At 46.7% G+C, this 22,057-nt stretch overlaps 1 protein-coding gene across 1 annotated transcript in view; it reads left to right on the top strand.

Moving 5' to 3' along the window:
- The window catches only part of LOC119396029 (protein downstream neighbor of Son), a 41,473-nt gene that overhangs the window by 6,239 nt on the left and 13,177 nt on the right, over nucleotides 1-22,057 (top strand). Inside the window, exons 7-8 of the mRNA XM_037663069.2 lie at nucleotides 14,360-14,729; nucleotides 17,405-17,504. Of these exons, the coding sequence (XP_037518997.1) occupies nucleotides 14,360-14,729; nucleotides 17,405-17,504 (470 nt within the window). The remainder of the gene's footprint in view (nucleotides 1-14,359; nucleotides 14,730-17,404; nucleotides 17,505-22,057) is intronic.

The following is a 22,057-nucleotide window of genomic DNA, read 5'->3' as shown; positions in this document are numbered from 1 at the left end:
TGAGCGAACTGTTCTTGTGCCATTGCTAACTGTGCAAGCACTGTTTGATAAAAGTGCGTAACTCGTTTAGCTTATGCAGTGATTGTGGGCTGTTTTTATTTCTGTCTGATGATGCAAGCTCAGACCGATTTTCCTCTGAGGCAGTGGAGAATGACCACATGCTTAGGTTTTTTGGTATTAAAAGCATGTAGTGTGCTTCAAATTACGCTATGCCTCATGCACTGTCAAACAAGTGATGCTCATTAAAATAGGCTTGGTGGTAATAAAGGTGATAACCCACACCGTGGTGGGGCGCTGCCGCCGAGTCTGGAGAGAAAAGTCGTAACGAGACTGTACACCCCTCTGCTCTCCCCGTCACGCTGCCTTGAAAACCTGCTGCTTTGCTCGCACGCTGCACACATTCTGCACGTGTTTTTGCGGGGGTTTTTGTGGCTCGCGAGGTGTTCTAAGAAGATCCGCGTGACTGAGGACTCCTTTCGCAGCTGCAGTGTGGCGAAGGGGCAGCGTCTACTCAGCCTTGTAGGAGATGCGGAGCAGGTAATAGCAGACGACATTGTCCGGGTGTGGGTGAAGGGCTGTTTGTGGCGCACCTGAGAACGGGGGGAAAAAACGAGAAGACAGGATAGGGTGCCATATTCATTAAATACGCCCCAAGAAACAGAAATGTGCTGTTCCTCGCAAAGTATATCTGCTACAAATCTGTGTTGTCCCTGTTGGCTACCACGCATTTCCATGAGCACTCCGTAAATAGACAAACTATATCACTGCACAACACAAATAGGACATATGTGTACACGCCTTTCGCTATACGTCCTCTATGATATAGAATAGCGGCGTAAATACAGGGTGGCGCGGAGTCAACTGACATATTTCAATTAGGGAATTTTAAGGGCTCGTTTCTTCGTTTGATACGACCTTAATGAAAACCAACTGATAATGAGGCCACTGCAGATATAGGAGACGTTGATTCTACTGTTGTAACTGTACTGGGGCCGTATTCTTAAAATGCGACACTCGCAAAAGTATCGCCTTTGGTGCGCGCTGATTGGCTATTGACCAAAACAGGAAAAATGAGGGCGCCATCTAGTATTTCCGTCGACGTGACTGTGCTCTACGGCGCTCCTGCAATGCCTGGAATAAACAAACATACCTTATCCCCGTCGGTTGGTGGTGAAGAGTAGCATTTCATAGACGTAAGTGGTAGCTTCTAGTATTCAGTCCTTGGTGGATGTACGCAGCATTTTTTGCGCTGAAGCTTTCAGCGAGCATTACCTTGGAGTGTTAACAGTACTCGTTCTTTGCCAGCGCCTGTTTTCGCGGTTTGAACGTCCCAGGAGCATGAACCGTGCGTCGCTCGCGTGGCTTATCGCGAGCCGGCAACGTGCTGAGATGTTGAGACGATATCGCTGCGGCGGCACACTACAGCTGAACTCTGTGAGTATGCCATGTTAAACTCGCAACAAAAATACATTTCACGCAAAGTTGTATTCTTTAAATATTATACTGCACATTAAACCATCGCACAAAGAAACGTTGAAAGCACTTTCAACACGTCCTATATTTCAAGTAGCCACAGCCAAGCCTGGCCACTGTGTAGAAGCCAGCATACGTTCAAAAATGCCGCACTCGGGTCGCTCTGCGCTCGTACGGTACACTCACTCCTGTGTTGTGAGACATTCGTAACACCAACGGCCAGTGCAACAATGACGTCACAGGCAAGTGTTTCTTCAGTTATTGAACGCATCAGATTCTACGTCGCCAAACGCGATACTATCACCTTTTGCGATCGTTTGAGAATACGGGCCCTGTAGTACCGTATTTTCTCGCATATAACCCGCCCTCGCATATAACCCACACCCCTAACTTTGAACTCCCCGAAAAAAGAAAAAAAATCCTCGCGTATAACCCGCATGCTTACCTTAAAAAAAACTGTTTTGGGAAGTCACAACTGCACAGTCACAATCTCGTTTACAAAAGAACTTTATTTCGAAGTGATAGCCACAACGTTGACGGCGCCGATTCCCTTTCCTTCAATCATTGCCCGACTCGCCGCTGTCGCTGCTGCCATCCGAGGCTTCGTCGCCGCTCTCGAAGACGCAATAGTCTTCGGTGCCATCCAAGCAATTGCTGATGGCGCACTTTTTGAAGCTCTTGCGCACCATGTCGGCCAGAATCGCCCCCCACGCATCCACGATCCACTGGCACAGCAGCGCAATGTCTGGCCTCCGCATGCGCCCCGTCGGTGTGAGGGCGTAAAGGCAGTCGGCCATCCACTCGGGATGCAGCCGCTTCACGTGCGCCTTGAACGGCTTATTGAGGCACACGTCCAGTGGCTGTAGCATGGAAGTCATGCCACCGGGTATGATCACGAGGTCGGTGCCGTGGTCAGTGAGGCGTGCTGTACCTTCATCGACCGTATGTGCCAACATGGCGCCCAGCCTCTTCTCCCAGATCGTGTGAAGCCAGTCACAGACGAGGTCACCATTCATCCACACGTTATCTTCGGTTCGCACAACAATCCCTGGTGGCAGTGGAGTGCTGGGTAGCGTTTTGCGCTTGAAGATTACGTACGGGCACAGTTTGGTACCGTCCACCAAAGCGCACAGCATTACTGTGCAGCGTAGTTTGGCGTTTCTGCCCGTCAGTACGCTTACAGATTTAGAGCCCTTTTTCTGCAGAGTGGTATCCATGGGCATCTCGAAGTACACGGGCGTTTGGTCGACATTTCCCACCTGGGAGAGCAAGTAGTTGTGCTCCTTCTGCAGCCCGATGACGTAACGTTGATAGCTCAACAGCTTATCCTCGTAGGCGTTGGGAAACCGCTGGCACATAGTCGTTCGCCGCCGCATCGAAAATCCGTACCTGGCCATGAATCGCTGGAGCCATCCACAGCTCGCACAAAACTCGCGTGAGATGTTCATCTCGTGGGTCAACCTCAGCGCTTCCATTTGTGCCATCTCCGTTGACACAGCGTGGCCACGACTCCTGCGCTCCTCAATAAATTTGACAAGCTGCGTCTCAAGAAGGGGGTACGCACCAGTCTTCGGCCCGCGAAATGCTCGCTTCTCCTTGTGTGCACTTTCGAGAGAGGCCTTTTTTTTTCGCCAGTCGCGAATGCAGGACTCGTCGATGTCGTGCCTCCTCGCAGCAGCTCTGTTGCCTATTTCTTCCGCAGCAGCTATAGACCAGAACACAGCGAATTCCATGCGCATCGCCATATTTGCATCGCGCGTCGCGCCATCTATCGCACACGCGACGAAACAACATGCGCGGGCTGCCACGCCAGCAGACGCTACACAGAGCAAACGTGAAACTCCCGAAACTCAGCCCGTCGGAGAGCGTGTTTCGAGTCTTTTCTAGCCTGGTCAATTTCGCTGATTTTATTGGAACATCAAGAACAACTTGCTCATGCAAGTCCACAATGTATACAGTAAGTGCTGAGTGGGCTGCGGAAGCAACCTCGTCAGATACGTACGCTGTTACATTTGTAAAAAAACGTTCTCTCTGTGGTACGCGTGAATCGTAATTGCAGTGCAGCTCGCGAAAGGGTGAAACGTTGTTTTGTTGCCCCATATTACAAGTTGTGCACAAAGTTTTGTGAAAGCTCATTACTTCAGCATGCATTGCGTAATAATTAGAGTACGCTTTACGGGTAGTTTCGCGGAATGTAATTTTTGTTTCACGTGCGCTCTTACAATAATGCGTCTTGCTCACAAAAGCGTGCTATCAGAGAGTATAACCTGCAGTATCGTTCAGCGATCCCTTTTGGAAGCTACCTGCGCCATTTTATTCTTGTAACGATGGTGCTTTACAAGCGAAACTGTGCTACTCTTAGTTAAGCCGGTTAGCTACGCCTGCGACGTAAAGGACACTGGCGCGAGTACGGCTTACTTACGTGCCAATATATGTATTATGTGCAGCTGAATGCCTCGTGTCCAGATAAATTTGGGGACATCAAACACTGAAATGAAAGCACGAAATTCTGGCAAGCTGTTGAGGAGCACTGTGCCATTTATTACCTTTTGAAGACGAAATCTCGAAGGCGTGGATGCCATCAAAAGCACTAAAGCTTAATACTACGTTGAAAGTGGCAAAGCATGCTGATTGCTTGTGCTTGAAAGCACTACCTAGCACTAGATTTTCGTCAAAGGAAACGCTCAAAGGTATGAAGTGCACCCCCACAAAAAGCTGACGCCTGCCTTCAACCCAGCTGCGTGTCACGCAAATTAGGTTCGCAAAATGAAATAGGTGGGCATCACACTGTAGAATACACGCAGTTAGTGTACTTACTCGCGCATTTTCACTCGGCTCAGTTTTTTTTGCTTGAATCGCAGTAATCCACTCGTGGCGAAGCTGAAAACACCACACTGGCACTATTTCCGTGACACGTCGTAATCGTCGCAGACAACGCTAATATCCTCTTGTTGCGCTGCTTATTTTGGTATCCAAAGACGACGCAGTAGTGCCCAGACGAGCTCTTATACGCTGAAGCGCCGTGAACGGGTACTTTTTCGCACTTTAAAGCCTCAGAACTGCAGCTTGCCCTGTTTACCTGGTGCAGCCCGCGCGCGCCTTGGCAGCCCTGTCAGCCCGGCGTCTGGGTTGCGAGAGAGGCGTGCTCTGGTGTATAATCTCTACTTTTTCTTTCGCGGTGAAAGATTGCCGCCGAGACCCACTCGTGGTGCCTCACCAGACAAGGCTGACCAATGGTGCAAACTGGCCACACCTGACTCGGAGACAGACGCTGTCAAATCGCTGTTGTGACACTGTTGATCAAATCAAAGGAAGCACGGAAGAAGTGAATAAACACGCTACGGAGGGGATCTGTCTATGGCCTGTGTTGGCTTTCATTGGCTTTGCACCAGACGATGCCGATGGGGATGCGGACTGCACGGCAGGCCATGCATTGCCGTGAAGCCGACCTCTGCTTCCGGATTATTCGCAGATAACCCGCACCCCCACTTTTCAGGCGTTTTTTTTTTTTTTTCAATTTTTGGTGCGGGTTATTGCGAGAAAATACGGTAATTGTGATATGAATGTGAAAAAAAAGTATAGTGGATGAAAAGAGAGTTGAACCAATCCGTTGAGAGTTGATACCAATCCGTATTCGTTAATGACCATTTGTCTCCGTTAATTCACGTCAAATCTGGAGTACCACAGGGTTCCGTGCTCGGGCCTATCTTGTTCTTAGTTTATATTAACGATATTAGTAATGGTATGCATTCCACAGTTAGATTATTTGCGGACGACTGTGTGATTTACAGGCAAATCAGTAACCCTCAAGACACCAGCTTCCTTCAGTCTGACCTTGAAAATCTTAGTAAATGGTGCAACAATTGGCAAATGCAAATTAACGTTAACAAAACAAAAGCTATCACGTTCGGGACAACGGCTAACCTCGTGTTTTACGACTACATGTTGAACAACATGCCCATAGACTCTGTATCCACAATAAAATACCTTGGTGTACATTTGTCATCAGACCTGTCATGGAACACCCATATAGACGCAATTGTCAGTAAAGCATCCAGATCACTTGGCTTCATAAGGCGTAATTTGCATCCGGCGAACTCCGAAGCTAAACTTCTTGCCTATAAAACATTAGTACACTCAAAACTCGAATGTGCCTCCTTCATCTGGAATCCGCATCAGGCCTACCTCAAACAGAAACTGGAGTCGGTACAAAATAAGGCTGCTCGCTTCATCACAAAAAACTACTTACGAACATCAAGCGTAACTGAAATAAAATCTTCACTCAATTTAGCTCCTCTAGAAAATCGCAGGTTGCTGACACTATTGTCATTCTTTCATAAGCTTCACTTCAATCAGTCATCCCACGATATCTTCAATATCAGGCCAGCTCGTCATATATCTTCGCGACTCGATCACCAACATAAAATTGAACCTATTTTCGCCCGCACTAATCTCTTTTTTCACTCCCCACTTCTCCTCGCCATTCGTGAATGGAATCTTCTTCCTGCTGACATTGTGCGCATTGTGAATCATGACTCATTTGTAACTAGCCTAAAGTCATTTCTAGGACAAAATGGAAGCCTATAGAAAAATTCTATCCTCAATTCACTAGTGCTGATTTTCTATGTTCTTTTCTTTTTCTTTTTTTTTACATTGCGTTTTATTTATTCTGTTCCGCTTGTCTATTTAGTGTTGTTTCTATTAGTTTCATGTGATACTGATGATGTTTATTGTTATGAAACTTTACTTTATGATTGTTTTTTTACGTATTATAATACTGTCACACGTAGCTGATTTTACACCATTCGATGTTTACTTATTCATGTACGCTGATTTCATTGTTCAGTGTGTATTTTATTTATTTGCCACATTAACTGTATCCCCCCCCTATGTAATGCCTTCTGGGCCTTTAGGGTATCTGAATGAATAAAAAAAATAGAAAAGTGAAGAACTATATATATATATATATATTATATAGGACGCAGGGAAAAAAATAGTTGTCTATTAATAGGACCAAGTATGCCATTAATTTACCACCAATTACAAAGTCGTTTCCCGAAAACTACATCTGGCAGATGGCCTCCTTTTACATAATTGCGTTGTTGCAAACGCTTCTTGAAGTCGCACACGTGCCTCCGTAGGTCCTCATAAATCGCTGCAACTTCGTCATCAATGGCTTGCGATTGACATCAGTGGCTTTGTCAACAATTTGAATTGTGTAAGTTAGCTCCACGCCACAACTTATATGGCTTCGTAAATTTTTACTATTGGTGAAAAGACTGGAGTTGAAGGCACTGTTGTAATTTTTGCTTCAATGCCGACACAACCAAGACACGGATGTGTATCGCCCAGTACTAACTCGATTGATCAATGCAGGTGTGAAGCAGGAATGAACTCTGGATATGTTGAATGCTTCGTACAGGCACTCATTTTCTCTGCACGTGTGAACTCCGACCACGCACTGCTAGCGCACGCAGCAAAATTTGTTTACCTTGTTCAGCGCACTTCAGTAAGCCATGCCTGTCATCTGCTTTCTTGGAGCCATCTATTTTGGAATCGGTACTATTTTACGGGTGGAATCAACCCCTTTGTATTTACAATGCTGTTATGGCAGGTAACAATGTCGCCCCGCTGTGACCAGTCACCCGTCGGGGCGACATCACAGAACGAGAGACGTTTCGCGTGCAGTGTGAGCTTCGCAAATGCGTGGGAAGCAAGGGAAGTGGAGGGGTTGCCGCAGGCACCTGTTGTTCACTTTTTGCGGTAGGGGAATGGCAAGCACTGGCGTTGTCGGACAAACTTGAGCTGGTCTCCCCTATATGGTAATAGCCATGAGTGAGACGTGAGACAATCCACGAGCAGATTTTCCAGTAGTTAAAGAAAAAATGGCCCTAGATTGGGAAGAATTAGGGATAAGAGTTAATGGAGAGTATCTCAGTAACCTGTGATCCGCCGATGACATTGCATTGATGAGTAAAGCGGGAGACGAATTACAGCTCATGATTACTGAACTGGATACGGAAAGTAGAGGAGTAGGTCTGAGAGTTAATATGCATAAAAATAAAGTAATGTGGAACAATCTCGGCAGAGAACAGCGCTTTGCGATAGGTGGCGAGACACTGGAAGTTGTAAAGGAGTACGTCTACGTAGGACAGGTAGTAACCGCAGAGCCGAACCGTGAGAGTGAAATAACTAGAAGAACAAGGATGGGATGGGGCTCATTCGGCAAGCATTATCAAATCATGAATGGTAGTCTACCACTATCTCTCAAGAGGAAGATATATAACAGCTGCATCTTACCGCTACTTACCTACAGAGCAGAAACCTGGAGACTTACAAAGAGGGTTCAACTTAAATTGAGGACGACGCAGCAAGCTATGGAAAGGAAAATGATAGGTGTAACCTTAATTAAGAGACAGGAAGAGAGCAGAGTGGGTCAGGGAACAAACTGGGGTTAAGGATATCATAGTTGAAATCAAGAGGAAGAAATGGATATGGGCCGGGCACGTAGCACGTCGGCAGGATAACCGGTGGTCATTAAGGGTAACCGACTGGATTCCAAGAGATGGCAAATGCGTGAGGGGGAGACAGAAAATTTGGTGGGTAGATGAGATTAGGAAGTTTGTCGATATAACGTGGCAACAGAAAGCACAGGACCGATTTGATTTACGAAACATGGGAGAGGCCTTTGCCCTGCAGTGGGCGTAGACAGGCTGCTGATGATGATTTCCGGCATTTTCCGTGTCGCATGTGCAAGTGAGTACTGTGGGGAAGCCTCTACGGTGGGCACCTGCTGGTCTTGACTGCATGTACATAACCTGCCAAGTCTCCCGGATTACCCGGGAGACTCCTGGATTTTGAACGTTTCTCCCGGTTGTACGGGTCATAGGAAAATCTCCCGGAAATCCAGTTTCGCCCCGGGCGTCCAGTGCTTTGTCTGGCCATATGAGCAAAGTTGTCTGGCCACATCCTAAATATGTTATAGGTTATATCAGCCGTTAATATTTCGTAGATGATGCGTTTGTGTAGACATAAAATCTTGCCCGACGAAATAACTGGTAAGCAAGCGACGACAGGCCTCGCACGCGGAGCGATGTTATCGCATGTGCCCTCCGTACGACTGTGACGGCCGGGTCGTTTCATCTCTGCTTCAACCGCGTTCGTCCCGAGCGCTAGCGCGCTTTTACTCGCACGTGAAACAGACGATGCGCAAGCGATCTTATCGGTTTGGACTCTGTACAGATCAGCGGCGACCGCAAAATCCCACTGACAATGTCCATATAATTGCTGTCGCAGTACCCCCCCCCTTCCCCCCGGAGTCGGCATCTTACTTTACACCCCCCCCCCCCCCCGTTGAGTAGATCTCCCGGATTCCGTTTCTCCAAACTTGGCAGGTATGCATGTAAGATGAGCATTTCACGGTTCGCATTGGATCTAGCGGCCAGAAAACATACAAGGTTGCTGTTTGGCACTGTACTGAGAAAATAGTGCTTTCTAGCAATGTATAAGCCGGTAAGAAATAATCATAGCTGTAGTGGGTCATCTTTTGTGTTCTAGATTGGCTACCTTGGCACCGGGAAATTGTATGAAATGAAAATGCTATCAGTGATGCTCTGTTGTAGTTGCCTTTGACTTCTTGTCTATTGCGGCTGCCATTGGCTTTCAGGAGCAATGCTTTGAAAAAAGTCAGTTTCGCCGCAAGGGCGAAGCAATGAATGCGATAGCAAGAAATTAATGCTATACGAAGTGAGGCTCGCCAATGGATACTCTCAGTTTGAACAGCGCTCCTGTTGCAAAGGCGGCCGAAGCAGCGAAGGAAACTAGCGTGCTTCAAGTGTCGAGCTGTGACACTTGACAGTTCGCGCTCATCTTTTGTTTGTCCGTTTAGCGGCGTCCCTTCAGCTCGAGTGACTTTCGTACGCTCGGTAACATGAGCGCGGACATCGCGGTGAAAGCGTGAAACATTCCTCTACCCCTCGCCACGAGAAAACCGCGCGAGCAGACAGCGGAAGGGCAAGCTTCTCCCATGCGCAAATATAAGAAGCGAGTGAGCTCGCCGACGACTTTTAAATGCGCCCGTCGGGCTCCTAGTGCCATCTCGCTGGTAATGAAGAAACGATTATTATCGCCTGCCGTCTCTGAGTCCGTCCAGCGGTAAAGAGTGTGTATATAACGCTCGCCGTTAGCTACGTGGAGGATCTGCGTTTCGTGGCGTAGTGGATAGCGCCACTCGCTGCGGAGCAAGAGGTCCCTGGTTCGATTCCGCGCTTCGGACGCATTTTTCTGAATTATTTTTCTTTGGGGCTTTTATATATATATACATACTTATACATATACGGTGCATGACAGCGGCGACGGCAAAATCCAGCCGAGACTGTCCATATAATTGCTATCGCAATAATAAAACATGGCACAAGCAGCATCAGGCTGCAGCTCATGCTTGAAAAGCAATGCAAGCACTTTTTTTTTAACATGCAGCACCTCAAGTAGAGGGCAGTTAACTTCAGAATGCAGCACCACAGTGTTTTGCTAGTGCCGCAGCTGCTCCCCATGGAATAAAAATGGTGTGCTTTATTTTTTCTTGGGTTATTTTTGCTACATGTCCTGATCCCTTTGGCTGTGGCCCGGGTGCCTGGACAGCATTTTCGATGGAGGTGAAAATTTTTTAGGCCCGTGTACTTCAGGTGCACGTAAAAGAACCCCAGGTGGTCGAAATTTCCGGAGCCCTTCACTACGGCGTCTCTCATAATTGTATTGTGGTTTTGGGACGTTCAACCCCAGACATTATATTATTATGGGTGCCTAGGCATTCTGAAGATGCAGGCTTGTACAGCAGTCTTGTGTAAATGCTGTGCTCTTTTCCTTTCTTGTTGTGACCATTGACAAGATTGTTTCTGCTAAAGGTGTGCTAATGTTGGCTGTGGTGACAAGTGCCAGCTGAGCGGTTTAGTGCTGGTGCCCAAGGGCGTGTATGCATTCAGCTGTATCATTTGGTACATCTACATACATCCAGCAACGTCATCTTTACTTGAATGTAGGCCAATGGCCTTTTTCTCTTTTTTCATGTACAGTGTTTGCTCATTTGCCTGGCAGCTGCAACGGTGAAAACAATGAAACACACTTTTCAGTTGTACTGTGACCGCGTGTAACAAACGGTACCCCAGAACAGTTGACATGTTGAAATAAAACAAAAAGCGTTGCTGACTTTAGCAGGACGCAAAAGAAATAGGAATGTCTCTAGTGTCTGCAATTGTCCAGGCAATGGTAAAAGTGGTTTTGAATGTTTGAGAGAAGGTTTATGGTCTTTGTTTTGGGGCATGGCTTAAATTTGAGTAAACAGCGTGTCATTTGGTTTATAGTCCTCCTCCACTCTACATCGAGAAAGATATGTCTGCGAAGCACCTACCTATTGTGTTATGCACATGGCACCCTTTTTCTTCTATGCTTAATTAACTACCAGTCCATTGTTCTAAAAATATAGAAACTAAGCCTAGGCTACAGGTTAATATTCCAGTCAGTTGCTTAGCAAGAAGAACAATGGATCTTTTTCTACTTGTGCAGTTTCGTGGCAGTAATGCTGTTTAGAGTTCGCACTTTTTAAGGAGGTCTTCGCTTGGTGACATGCCATGAACACCGTGTGCGGGCAACAGCAAATTCCTATCCGGGATGCTGATTGCATTTTCATTCACCTTCCCTCTGCTAGCCACTGATATGCCTGCCTTCTGCCTTTTTCAAAAATGTTTGAGGGCAGACATGGAAAGATGTGAAAAGTTGGGCCCGTGCTTTGTTTGTTGACCATTGTGTCTACTGGCAAAGCAAACCTCCAAAATATCCAGTGTAGATTTGTGGGTTTGAAAAAAAGGCAGATTCTTGTCTTAATCACTGCGGGAAAGACGTTTGCTTGTCAATGGGCCCTGCAATATTTTTTTGTTTGAGCTAAGTTATCGGCACACAGATGGAGTGCCTGCTGCACAGTCATGGTCTTCCCATGATCTTCACTACGTTAGCAACAGGATTGTTAGCTCGGAAACATGCAGCACAATTTATTGACCTAAACAGATTCATTGTTTCTCTTTGGTGTCCCTTTAACAGTTATTTGTGTGATATTGCATGCACTGAGTCGAAACAAAGCTGCTGTTTGCTGCAATTGCTGTGGATGGAACCATGGTTGCCATCACTGTTTTTATGGATTTAGACTGCAGTTTTCAGGGCCTGTGACCAATGCAGTTTCATACGTAGTGATAAATGCTAAAATAAAATGGCCCTAAGATGTGAAAGGGACCGACAACTGGTCACAACGTGTGATTAGATCCTGGTAAAAATGAAAATACAGTGAAATATAGTGAGAGATTCCAGCATCCTTTTCACCTTGTGAGTAGGATTTATGTGTTTAAATCATGTTTAAAAGTAACAAAAACCAGTATATGGCGCAGCCTAGCGGAAGTGCCTTGAAGCAGGATTATGAAGACGGTCACTTTGCTGTACGTAGTCTGATGCTGTCATGCGCGCCATAATTGGTCCTCAAAGTTAGAATATGTATATTATTATCTATCCCCGCTCTATTTTGTGCTGCTTACGAGGTAAGAGGAGTTGCACGGTGAGAAGCGGCGCATGCGCGCGGTGTGCACGCATGCGCAGCAAACCGCCGTGCTCGAACACGAACCACTCTCACGCTCACTGTTTGCACTATGAGTTGTCACTTGTGTTTACGACTTCATATCCGCTGTAGATAGAAAAATGCTGATTACAAATGTTTCACGGCGTTTTCCACGTTACCGTTCCGTGATTAGACACTCTCACCGGTAAGCTTTACGTTGCGCTAAAGAAAATGGGCACCGTAAAAATTGGTTGTCGGTCCCTTGAACAGGCATGGAACGCTCCATTGTTCCGGTTGTTTCTGCTAATTATTGTGGCAGTGTGGGCTGTGTCTCATCGTTTCTGTTGTATACTATTACCTTTTATGCTCTTCTGTAGGAGACATTTGTGGTATTTCATGCTCCAAGGATTGTCTCAATTAACTGGGGTATGGCTAAATACGTCTGTATTAGTTTAACGCTGTAACATTGCACAGTACAATACTCGAGGATTGAAATGTAACAGTTTAGGGCACATAATTTTGTGGCAGTCTTCAGTTCGTGTCATATAGCTGTAATTTTGACTCAAATACTTAGATCAGAGCCAACATCACACGGTCATCTCGAGCAAGTGTACATTCTCATTGTTATACTAAAAGCAGTGGTGGTCCAACTGAACCATTTGCGCCATCTTGCTGCAGTTATACCTCTCTGTGCCTTACTGCACCTATTCAAGTGCATCTTGCGCCAAAGTTCATATTTCACCTGCTTAAATACCAGTGAGACACTCTGGCCAGAAATATTCTTGGTTTGGCACCAAATACAATATTGCCAAGGAATCCATTCCCCCTCCTTTTCCTCGTTATAATTTCCCTAACCAAAATATGTGTGCGTCATCTCAGTTACTGACGGTTCGGCATTTTGTCTATGCTCTGGGAGCTCACTGCTGTTATTGAGGAACTCTGGATAATATGTAGACAAGTGACATTTTTGCCGAGCGGCTATGCTTATCGTAATGTAATGCATCCAGACCATGTGGCTACACTGTTTTGGGCACCGGAGGCTGTAAATGGTGTCTTCACTCATAATAATTTCTGGGGTTTTACACGCCGAAACCACGAGGCGCTTCAAGTGAATTAAGGTTCGGACATGCAATGGTTTGATATTTTTCAAAATAAAGTGTTCCATGTAAATCACGCTGCGCGAGGTTCTTTGGCGTACCGATTTTAACGCAAAGCATAAATGCACGTGTCGGGTATGAAGTGGTGCCACTGCCGCTCGTGTGCATTGAAGCGCCGGTTGTGCGCCTTCATTGCGAAACCGACATAATGCTTTGGCAAACCAGCGCACATAGAAATGGAGCCATACGACATGGACCTGCTGTAGTGAGCCACAAATACTGCTCGTTTTAATAGCCAATATCGCTGTCAATTGCGTACCGATGCGTGCTCGCGCATTTATGCTTTGCGTTACAATCGGTACACCAAAGCTGCCAATTGCTCGTCTATGCTCCCTTTCTTGTCCCTTGTCCGTCCTGCACTGGTTGCTGAAGATGCCAAAAAAATGCCAGACAGTCGCTCTCAGCCTGCAAAACTTTCCAACCGATTCCCACCCATTAACTCGTTAAAAACTGTGCTCTCGAGTGTGCTCAGCGTGGCCTCCGATGTCCGCTAAACGTGCAGTTTGGTTCAGTGATTAACCTGGAGCGTGGCAGCAGCATGACTTCCTCCCTGTTCACAGACTACAAAAGTGCAGATGCGGCCTGCAGTGGCTTCGTTGTTAAATTGAAAGTGCAATGCAAAATTATTTTTGTCTTTTGAATGTAATTGTTTACTTGTTTTAGACTGTCATTCAAAAGGCAAAAACACAAGCAACTGATTTTTGAAAGATAAACGTACGTTTCACCATTGTCCCACCACACCATTGATTGCGTGTTTTAGAGAGAATACCCGCAGCGGTGGTCTAGGTGGTCATGGTGCTTGACAGTTGACCCGAAGGTCACTGTATCGAATCCAGACTACAGTGGCCGCATTTGGGAGGCGATGTGCTTGTGGCCCGTGTACCTAGATTTAGGTGGACATTAAAGAGCCCCAGGAGGTCAGAATTTCCGGAGCCCTCCGCTACGGCGTCCCTCGTAATCACATAGTGGTTTTGGGATGTAAAACCCCAACAATTATTACATATTACCTGTTTTAGAGTATGCGGTGTTTAAAAAAAATCTTAGCACTTCATCACAAGCTCTTGGTTTGTATTTTGTTTGGTCTCATTCGACCTCAAATAAAACGTCTCGCCGTGTATCCCTTCTGGTACAGCGAGGGAGCCTGGACAGCAGCCCGCAAGCGCGCTTCCACCAGAACTGCCTCGTTTGGATGCATCCTCATCTGCCCTGGCTGAGGCTGTTTCCCCGACACGGTGTGATGGCCAACGCGTCGACGTCCAAGGAGGCTACCTCCCTGTTTGCTGACCCCGCCAGCCCTGCACGGGTGGCCCTGCAGGGGGACTGGGCACAGAGCTTTCGCTCCCTGTACCAGCTGCTGCGTGCCCGACAGTGCCCCTACTTCTACGTCTGCGCACCCACGTTCACCGTGCTGTTTCGGGCCGCAGGGGTGGCCGGCCTGGCCGACATGCACGCCCTGATGACGCCCACAACGCGGGGCCTTAGGCAGGCGCTCCGGGACGAAGGTGCGTCCAGTGGGTGGAAGCATGGTCGCAGGCAGTGTTATACCCCTGTTACGTGGCACGTGTAATGTCATTCGCGGCGAATGTGATTAGGTGCTATAATGCCATGTTTGTTGCTGCTACACGGGCGTGGCAAATGACATTCGCAGCTGGTGGCATTCGCCCGTGGAATGCATTTCCCGAACTCGTGCAAGCGTGACATGCGTCATCTCTACAAGTGCTTGGCAAAATATTGCGAAATCGCTAACTTAAAGTGAAATGTAATCAGTGTTAGTTATTGATGGCTGTTGTTAACTTTTCAATAACTTTTTGTTGTACAGCACAATAGTAGAAGCAACTTGTGCAACCACGTTCTCATTCTCAGACTGCGACTTGACGCTAATGCCTCCTGCTGGCAAAGTTTACAAACGCTTGTCAGTCATTTCTTCTTTTTCAATCCTCCATGTTGTTTTCGTGAAGTGGTACCACAGTAGCAAGGCCGGAATTTCGCACGCGATATCGATCTGCCAGCCATGGAAGCAAATTCTGCGGTTTCATCAGCGGAGAATAATAAGCAAAAAATGCACTGGACTGACACCAAACATCAATTGTGAAGGCCATTCTGTATAACTGTGTGGATCGGGAACACAAGACCGCAGTGGCATTCAGTATGAATGTCATTTACTGCGAGTGACATTACACATGCTTTGCGACAGGGGTACTAGGTTCCTGTTGTGTTTCGTTTCATACATGGCAGGCAGTGATGCCGAGGCTAGAGAATTCTCTCACTGCCAGCATGTGCGACCGAGGAGCAGCGCGTTTGCAACAAAAAAACAAGTGATTAAAACAATTTTTAGTGTCTAGGCTTTTTACACTTCAGATTTCATTGGAAGTACATGTGAACTGGTCACGATCGACTGGTTCTTGTGCACCTGCAGCTTAATTTCAAAGAAAATTGACTGATGCAGGCGTGAGATAATTTCACTTTTCCTGTTGCCTGCTGACAATCGGCTCTGCAGAAAATAGACATACGCAAAATCATTTGAATAGAAAATACTTTTGTGCCATGCTTGGAATAATGCATATTGAAGGATTTCCAGACTTCCGTAATTGAGCTTTCCTCTACTTCATCTATGCTGAGTTGACATTACGGGTGAAAAACAGCGCTAAAAAGACGGGACAAGAAAGGACACGAGACCACGGCGCTGCCGTGGTCTCGTGTCCTGCCGTGAGTTGACGTGCCTGCAGAGGCTTGGTGGGTAATGTGACCAGGTGGGTAATGTGGTGGGTAATGTGACCCAGCCAAAGAGAAACTGTGCAGAAGTATACTTGGGCACCTTGAAACAGCATGCAAACAGCAGAATAAGAAGGCAATACTAGAACCGATGCTTGAGCTGGATGGTAAATGCATTTTAATAATGCAGTTCAGAATGCAAGTACAACAAAGAGATAAAGGACCACCGCACTGACTCACTACTGAGATACATATAGTATTGGAAGTGCATGGAAGTCTCTTTAGGCAGTACATGTGAAGACTAGATATGTCAGGGTGGGCGGCAAACCGGAGTTGTGTGGACATTTCCTCTGCCATTGACTGCCCACTTTTGTCTTCTAAAAGAGAATGATAGACTTGATCAGTTCTGAATTTTTTATTTCACAATTGTCAATTTTTTCTTTTGATGTAGAAATTACGAAATGAAAGTCCAGAAAATCTTACTTTTTTTTAATGTACTGGTGACAAAAGTTGGGTGGTAAGTCGGGCTCCAGGATGTGCCATCACGCTGTGGATAGCACGGTATTCTGTTGACTCGGTGCTCAAATTCTTGTACCACGAAAGTTCTTCAGTAGTTCTTGAAGGACACCGGTATACCTCTGAAAAGAGATATTGGAGCTTCGTATATCCACCACACAATTGTTTTACAAGCTAAACTAAAAGCAATAGAAGCAGGCTTAAAAAGGAGGAAAAACTGCACTGTGATTTGATACTCCAGCAGTGTGTGCAGAGGAAGTGCTCCTATTGGCCAACTGCCGATTTGAATTGCCGGTGTGTATTTTTGCGCACATTCATATTGGTTGTGACCTTGCCTTCCTTGTCCCTTAATGCATACACCTGATTTTTGCCTATGTACAGTTTTGTCTTTATAACTTTGAGGCTTCTTCCGCTCTTTAGAGCATGCTCAATTCTCTCCATATTATACTTTCTTATGTCGGCTACTTTATGCTTATTAACTTCGAAAGCTTCGCCAGCTCCATTTTGTCTGTTCCATTGGAGGCTTTCATGGCTTGACGTTTCTTAATGAGGTTTTTCGTCTCTTGGGATGACTTACTAGTGTCCTGTCTAACGACTGTACCCCCGACTTCCACTGCACACTCCTTAATGATACTAGTCACATTATCATCCATTGCGTCAACGCTAAGGTCGGTTTCCTCGGTTAAAGCCGCGTACCTATTCTGAAGTGAAATTCTGAATTGCTGTACTTTCCCTCTCAGAGCTAGTTCATTAATCGGCTTCTTGCGTATCAGTTTCTTCACATTGTGAAGGCAGTGAGCTGTGCGTTTCTTTGCGACATCGGCCAGTGTGTGTTCTGTGACTGTGTCTTGGCAGGACGTGCATTCCAGAGCTGCTGTTTCCTTGTTCTCTCAATAAAAGATGTCTGGGCCCTCCATTTTGTATGCAGATTCTTGCCTCTCTCTTTCAGGGATCACGTTTAGCATGCCTCTGTGCACCAGCCAAGAGCAGATGGACGAGACAGTAGACGGTGCATCACAGTCCCCACCTTCAGAAGCTAAGAGTGACGGGTAAGCAGACACCATGCATCTTAGTTCAGACAGTGCTCTCCACTCGGTATTTAATAGTAAATGATGAACACTATTATTAGTTTATTACTTACTGTCTGAATGGATACCAACAAAAGGGGAGCGCAGCCAGGCACAGCGGAGGGTTTGCTGGAGCGACGGAATTGAGAAATTTGCTAGCGTAAAATGAAATCTGCTTGCGCAGGAGAGTGTAGGTTGGAGATCGCCTGGAGAGGTCTTTGTCCTGCAGTGGAAATAACTATATTTAGGCTGAAGATGATGAAGATGAATAAACTAGCTTATTGAACTTAAAAACGCACATGATTGGTCTGCTGATACCGCGTTGATATTTTCTGTCAGGTAGCAGCAGGCAACTGACATTGAGATATAAAGCTGAGGCAAGTAATGAACTAAGGTTATTGAGTGCCTACACTGAAAAAGAAAAAAGAGGCAAAAACTTGGCAACTGTGTGCATGCGTACGTCATGGGCAGCCCTGCACATTCTCTTATCGAACCGACGTTCCTATTCTTCGTATCACACTCTTGTGCACACAGTGATGTGATTGTACCTAGTGTTTTCCGTAGCACTTGAAGTGACTGAAGTGTGCTTGTAATTCCGATAATTTTCTGCCGCATTGTGTGGCCAATGGCACAATCAAGCACCGGTCAGCTTGCAAACAGCACAGTGCTCTAGCCATTAGGTGAAAATCGCCTAGTATTTGAAAGTCCATAGCATCGGCCTTAAAGGAGCACTGGCACAAAAATTTTGCATCTTATTTTTTCTGTTACAATAAGTAGCTAATCACCCACTTATCACTGCTGGAAAGCTTGTTTGCTCGAGTGTGCGACGGTTAATTATTTGGAGACTGTTTTATAGCGCCCAGTTTCAAATACATATGCTTCTATGGAGCAACGGTGGGGAATAGAAAAACTTCGTCATACCGTGGAATTCGTTGTATGAAGGCTCGTTATAGGCAGGTGTAACTGTGTTCCCACAGCGTGGCAGCACATGCCAAGCAAGAGAAATGATCAAAAAAGGCGCACATTTTATACATACAGGCAATGACATGTACGTCTTTGACCCTCAAAGGGTTACACTGTGTTAACTTGTGTATCGCAGTTTTCATTTCAACTTTGACTGCTCTTTCAAATTTGACTGCTCTTTCATATTTCTGTTCTGGTTCTCATTCTGCAATATCCTGCTTTATTTCATCACGTTCGCTCGAGGTCATTTAAACGGGTCATAAACCACTCTTTGGGCTTGGTGAGAAAATGCATCCTGCAGACAGGTGACACTGCTGTGAACATCTCAGCCAAATCTTGCAGTTGTGCATGGCAAGGAGATCTTACAAGCGGAGCATGAAGTTACCATTTTCTCAGGCGCCCTCTTTTCATACAGAGGCCTGTCCTCACTCGCTTCGGAGCTGCTGGCGCCCGCTGTCTGGCGTCAAGCATAAGGTAGCATGCTATTGGGCAATAGCCGGCATAAATAGTGATGTTTGGATCAAATGCACTTCTCACCACTGGGTGCTGCCACGCACCAGCGCTGGGCTCCATAGTCTGCTAATATTACACAGTGAGCACACTCGCGTGCGCAGGGTTCACAATGGGAGAAAGTGATAGTGTTTCATCACGCTTGCTCAAGGTCATGACGCGCTGACGTAACTTTTTCCCCTCCATGCCTCCCCTCCGTGTAGCTTCCAGCATGCTCATGTGGACAAGACAAGAGAGCAAGCTCTTAAAGCGCGCAACAAACCCCTGTAACTTCGCTTGTTCTTTACGGATTTACGGAATTTTTGCAGCAGTCCATTCCTGAGGCAATAAACTCAGATACAATAGTAAACTCTCATTATAATGAAGTCAGCGAGTGACGAAAAAATTCGTTATAAGCAGTATTTCGATATAAGTGACCACTCGAAAAAAAGCTAAAGCAGTTGAGCTTTAATTGCGCCACAACTGCGAGAAAGTCGAAACACAATGTACTCAGGGAAGCAAAACTTAATTCGGGTGCAAAAAACAGTGAGCTTTGGCTGTTTCAAGTTCTTGCCAGGTGGGAGCACCCCCTGCTTCAATTTGTCCAAGCATTACGTGAGGCCATGGTCGCCACCCATGTATTCAACTTTATTTTGCAGCAGGCGCAGCTACTCCTGGTTCTCCACCATAGTTGGCACTTCACGTGGCTCTTTGACCTTATCGGGGCCACCAACAGTGTCAGTTATCTCCACATTCGTCGCTGGCACGGCCACAGGAGCTACAGTGTCGGCCAACGCAAATGTCTGTCGCCTTCTACCTCTTGGCCGGCAATTTTACAAACAGCCTCGTACAGATTGCTGCAAGCCCTGTCATCGTCAAGATCGCTGACAGTGGCACGCCTAACGAAGCATTTTGGATAGCACAATGACATGGTCTGCAGCACTGATCAAAGGCACGCGCTGTCGGCGCCAAAGTGATTGCATCACTTTGGCGACGTAGAAGATTCACAATGTTGTGAAAGCATCTTGTCGCCAAGGCAAATCTTGTCTAGGCGCATCTTGTCGCCAAGGCAAATCTTGTCTAGGCATAGGGGTCGTGCAAAAAACAGGAACCGCGGAAGGGCACCCGTTGGTGGAAGGTTGTACCCAGGTGGGCAGCTTTGGAGGAGCAGTGACGTCGAAACTGGCAGCAAGAAGGCGGGGAGTTGACATGAATGTGAGCGAGAGCAGTGACTGGCATCCGAACGGCTCGCACAGAAGGCAGTGGCAGCTTTTATAGGGGTGCACGTCACAGAACGCTACGAGAGTTTTGTGCTGGAAAGCGCTGCAAATGCTGTGGCTCGAGCCTGAAGTTTTGTTTGTTGTGCCCAAAAAATGATTAACCGCTCATCATGGGTACACAGCGCAATCGTGGAAACAGACTGGTTTTGCAGCTGGAGTTTTGTATGATCGCTGGGCCTTTTTTTTCCCGAGAGTGTGCCGCCGTGAAGATTGCAAAACAAGTTTTTAGGCAACCCGCTGTTAACAAAATTGCTAATTCTGTGGTTGGAGTGTCTGTGTCGCGTCCACGCCATTGACAAATGTCTAGGAACAGAATTCAATGACCCTAGCATACATTTAGACCATTTGTCTAAAGTCGAATAGCATGTTTCAGCGCCAGAAGTGCTGTTTAGAGTGCTAGAACTTTGCTTAAGCGCACACCTTGGAGTGCTACGGCGCGAGTCAGCCCGTGGTCTTCTGGCCACTTTTTGGTGTCCAAGAGACCGCAGTTTTCTGGCGTCGCAAAATGCCAGGAAAACTTTATTTTTGTGTGGACTCTATCACTGGGGAGACACCGCAGATGCAATGACGGCCGAGATTAACGGTTCGGGCACACTGCACAATGGAAGTTAATAGCTCCGGTTCGCTCTGCAGTAAACAGCTGGAAGCACTCGGCACTGGCTTGGTACCCGTTACTAGGAGGTCATCGGTTGTGGGTTTGGTACTTTTGTGGCCTCTTCTGTGCCTGCGTGAGACCAATTAGTCGGTGGCAATAATTTGCCACTGCATACGCAAAAGGGTCGCTGCCGCTCGGCAATGCCTCCGCTCGCCTCTTCGCTCTAAGGGGGTCAAGCTCTTTATGCGCTTCGGTTAATGCGGCTTAATATGCATGCGTTTGGGTCAGGACACAAGTGCATGCAATGTTTCAAGTAAAGCGATCTCATTATAATGAGGGATTACTGTACTGCAGTCCTTCGATGATTACATGGCAAAGTGGTTCATGAGCCCTTCAATGAACGTGTGTTTATTTCAGTACAGTTCTGGTTTTTGTGTAGATTTCTATTTGTTTTTTTTTTTAGTCTGTTAACGAGATCACTAGTCACTTTCGTGCTGAGCACCTTAAAGGCATCAGGCTGTAGTCACTTGTACCAAATGAGAAAATTGTCATTAGGGCTTGGAGACTAATAACAATGCAATGATTGGCTCCCTTTTGATCACATTCTTGCTCCTAAGCTGGTACATATGTTGGAGTTATGGCACACTGAGAACACTGATGGGATGTACAGAAATGCACAGTCATCCGATTTTATGTTAGATGTAGTTAAGTTCTTCTTGTTTGTTCCACTCGCCTCGCTGGTTGCGCGACATTTGCTGCTGCCGCCAAGCAAGCTGAAGACGAGAACTTTTCATCTGCTGGCACCTTGAGGAAACGACCGCTCGGACATCATCTGGATAGAGACGTTTATTCGTTTCTCTTCTCCCCCCTGTCACTGCACCCCTGCTTTTATTCCCTGTCTCCCCATTCAAACACTCCTACAGTCCAATCGGAAAGCAGGAGTAACTCTCTCCTTGTCTCCCGGTCGGCTGCCGCTGAGAACACCAGGCCCGGATTCCTTCTCGCCACCTCCTCGCAGGAATCGCCGCCTCTCGCCCGCTCGTCGGTTAGCCGCCGCCGCTCAGCTCCCTTTCAACCCGGTTTCCGGAATGTTCGGCCTCATGCGTTGACGGGTCGTAGGAAAGCACCTCCGGGTACGTACTTGCCATGCTGGGCTGACGGGCCATCAATACAATTTGCCGCGCATCATTGCCGCCGCCTTTGGCTGT

Source organism: Rhipicephalus sanguineus, chromosome 6 (genome assembly GCF_013339695.2).
Source record: "Rhipicephalus sanguineus isolate Rsan-2018 chromosome 6, BIME_Rsan_1.4, whole genome shotgun sequence".
Taxonomy (NCBI): domain Eukaryota; kingdom Metazoa; phylum Arthropoda; class Arachnida; order Ixodida; family Ixodidae; genus Rhipicephalus; species Rhipicephalus sanguineus.
Note: the sequence above shows the minus strand (reverse complement) of the source record. Positions and strands in the feature narration are given on the sequence as shown.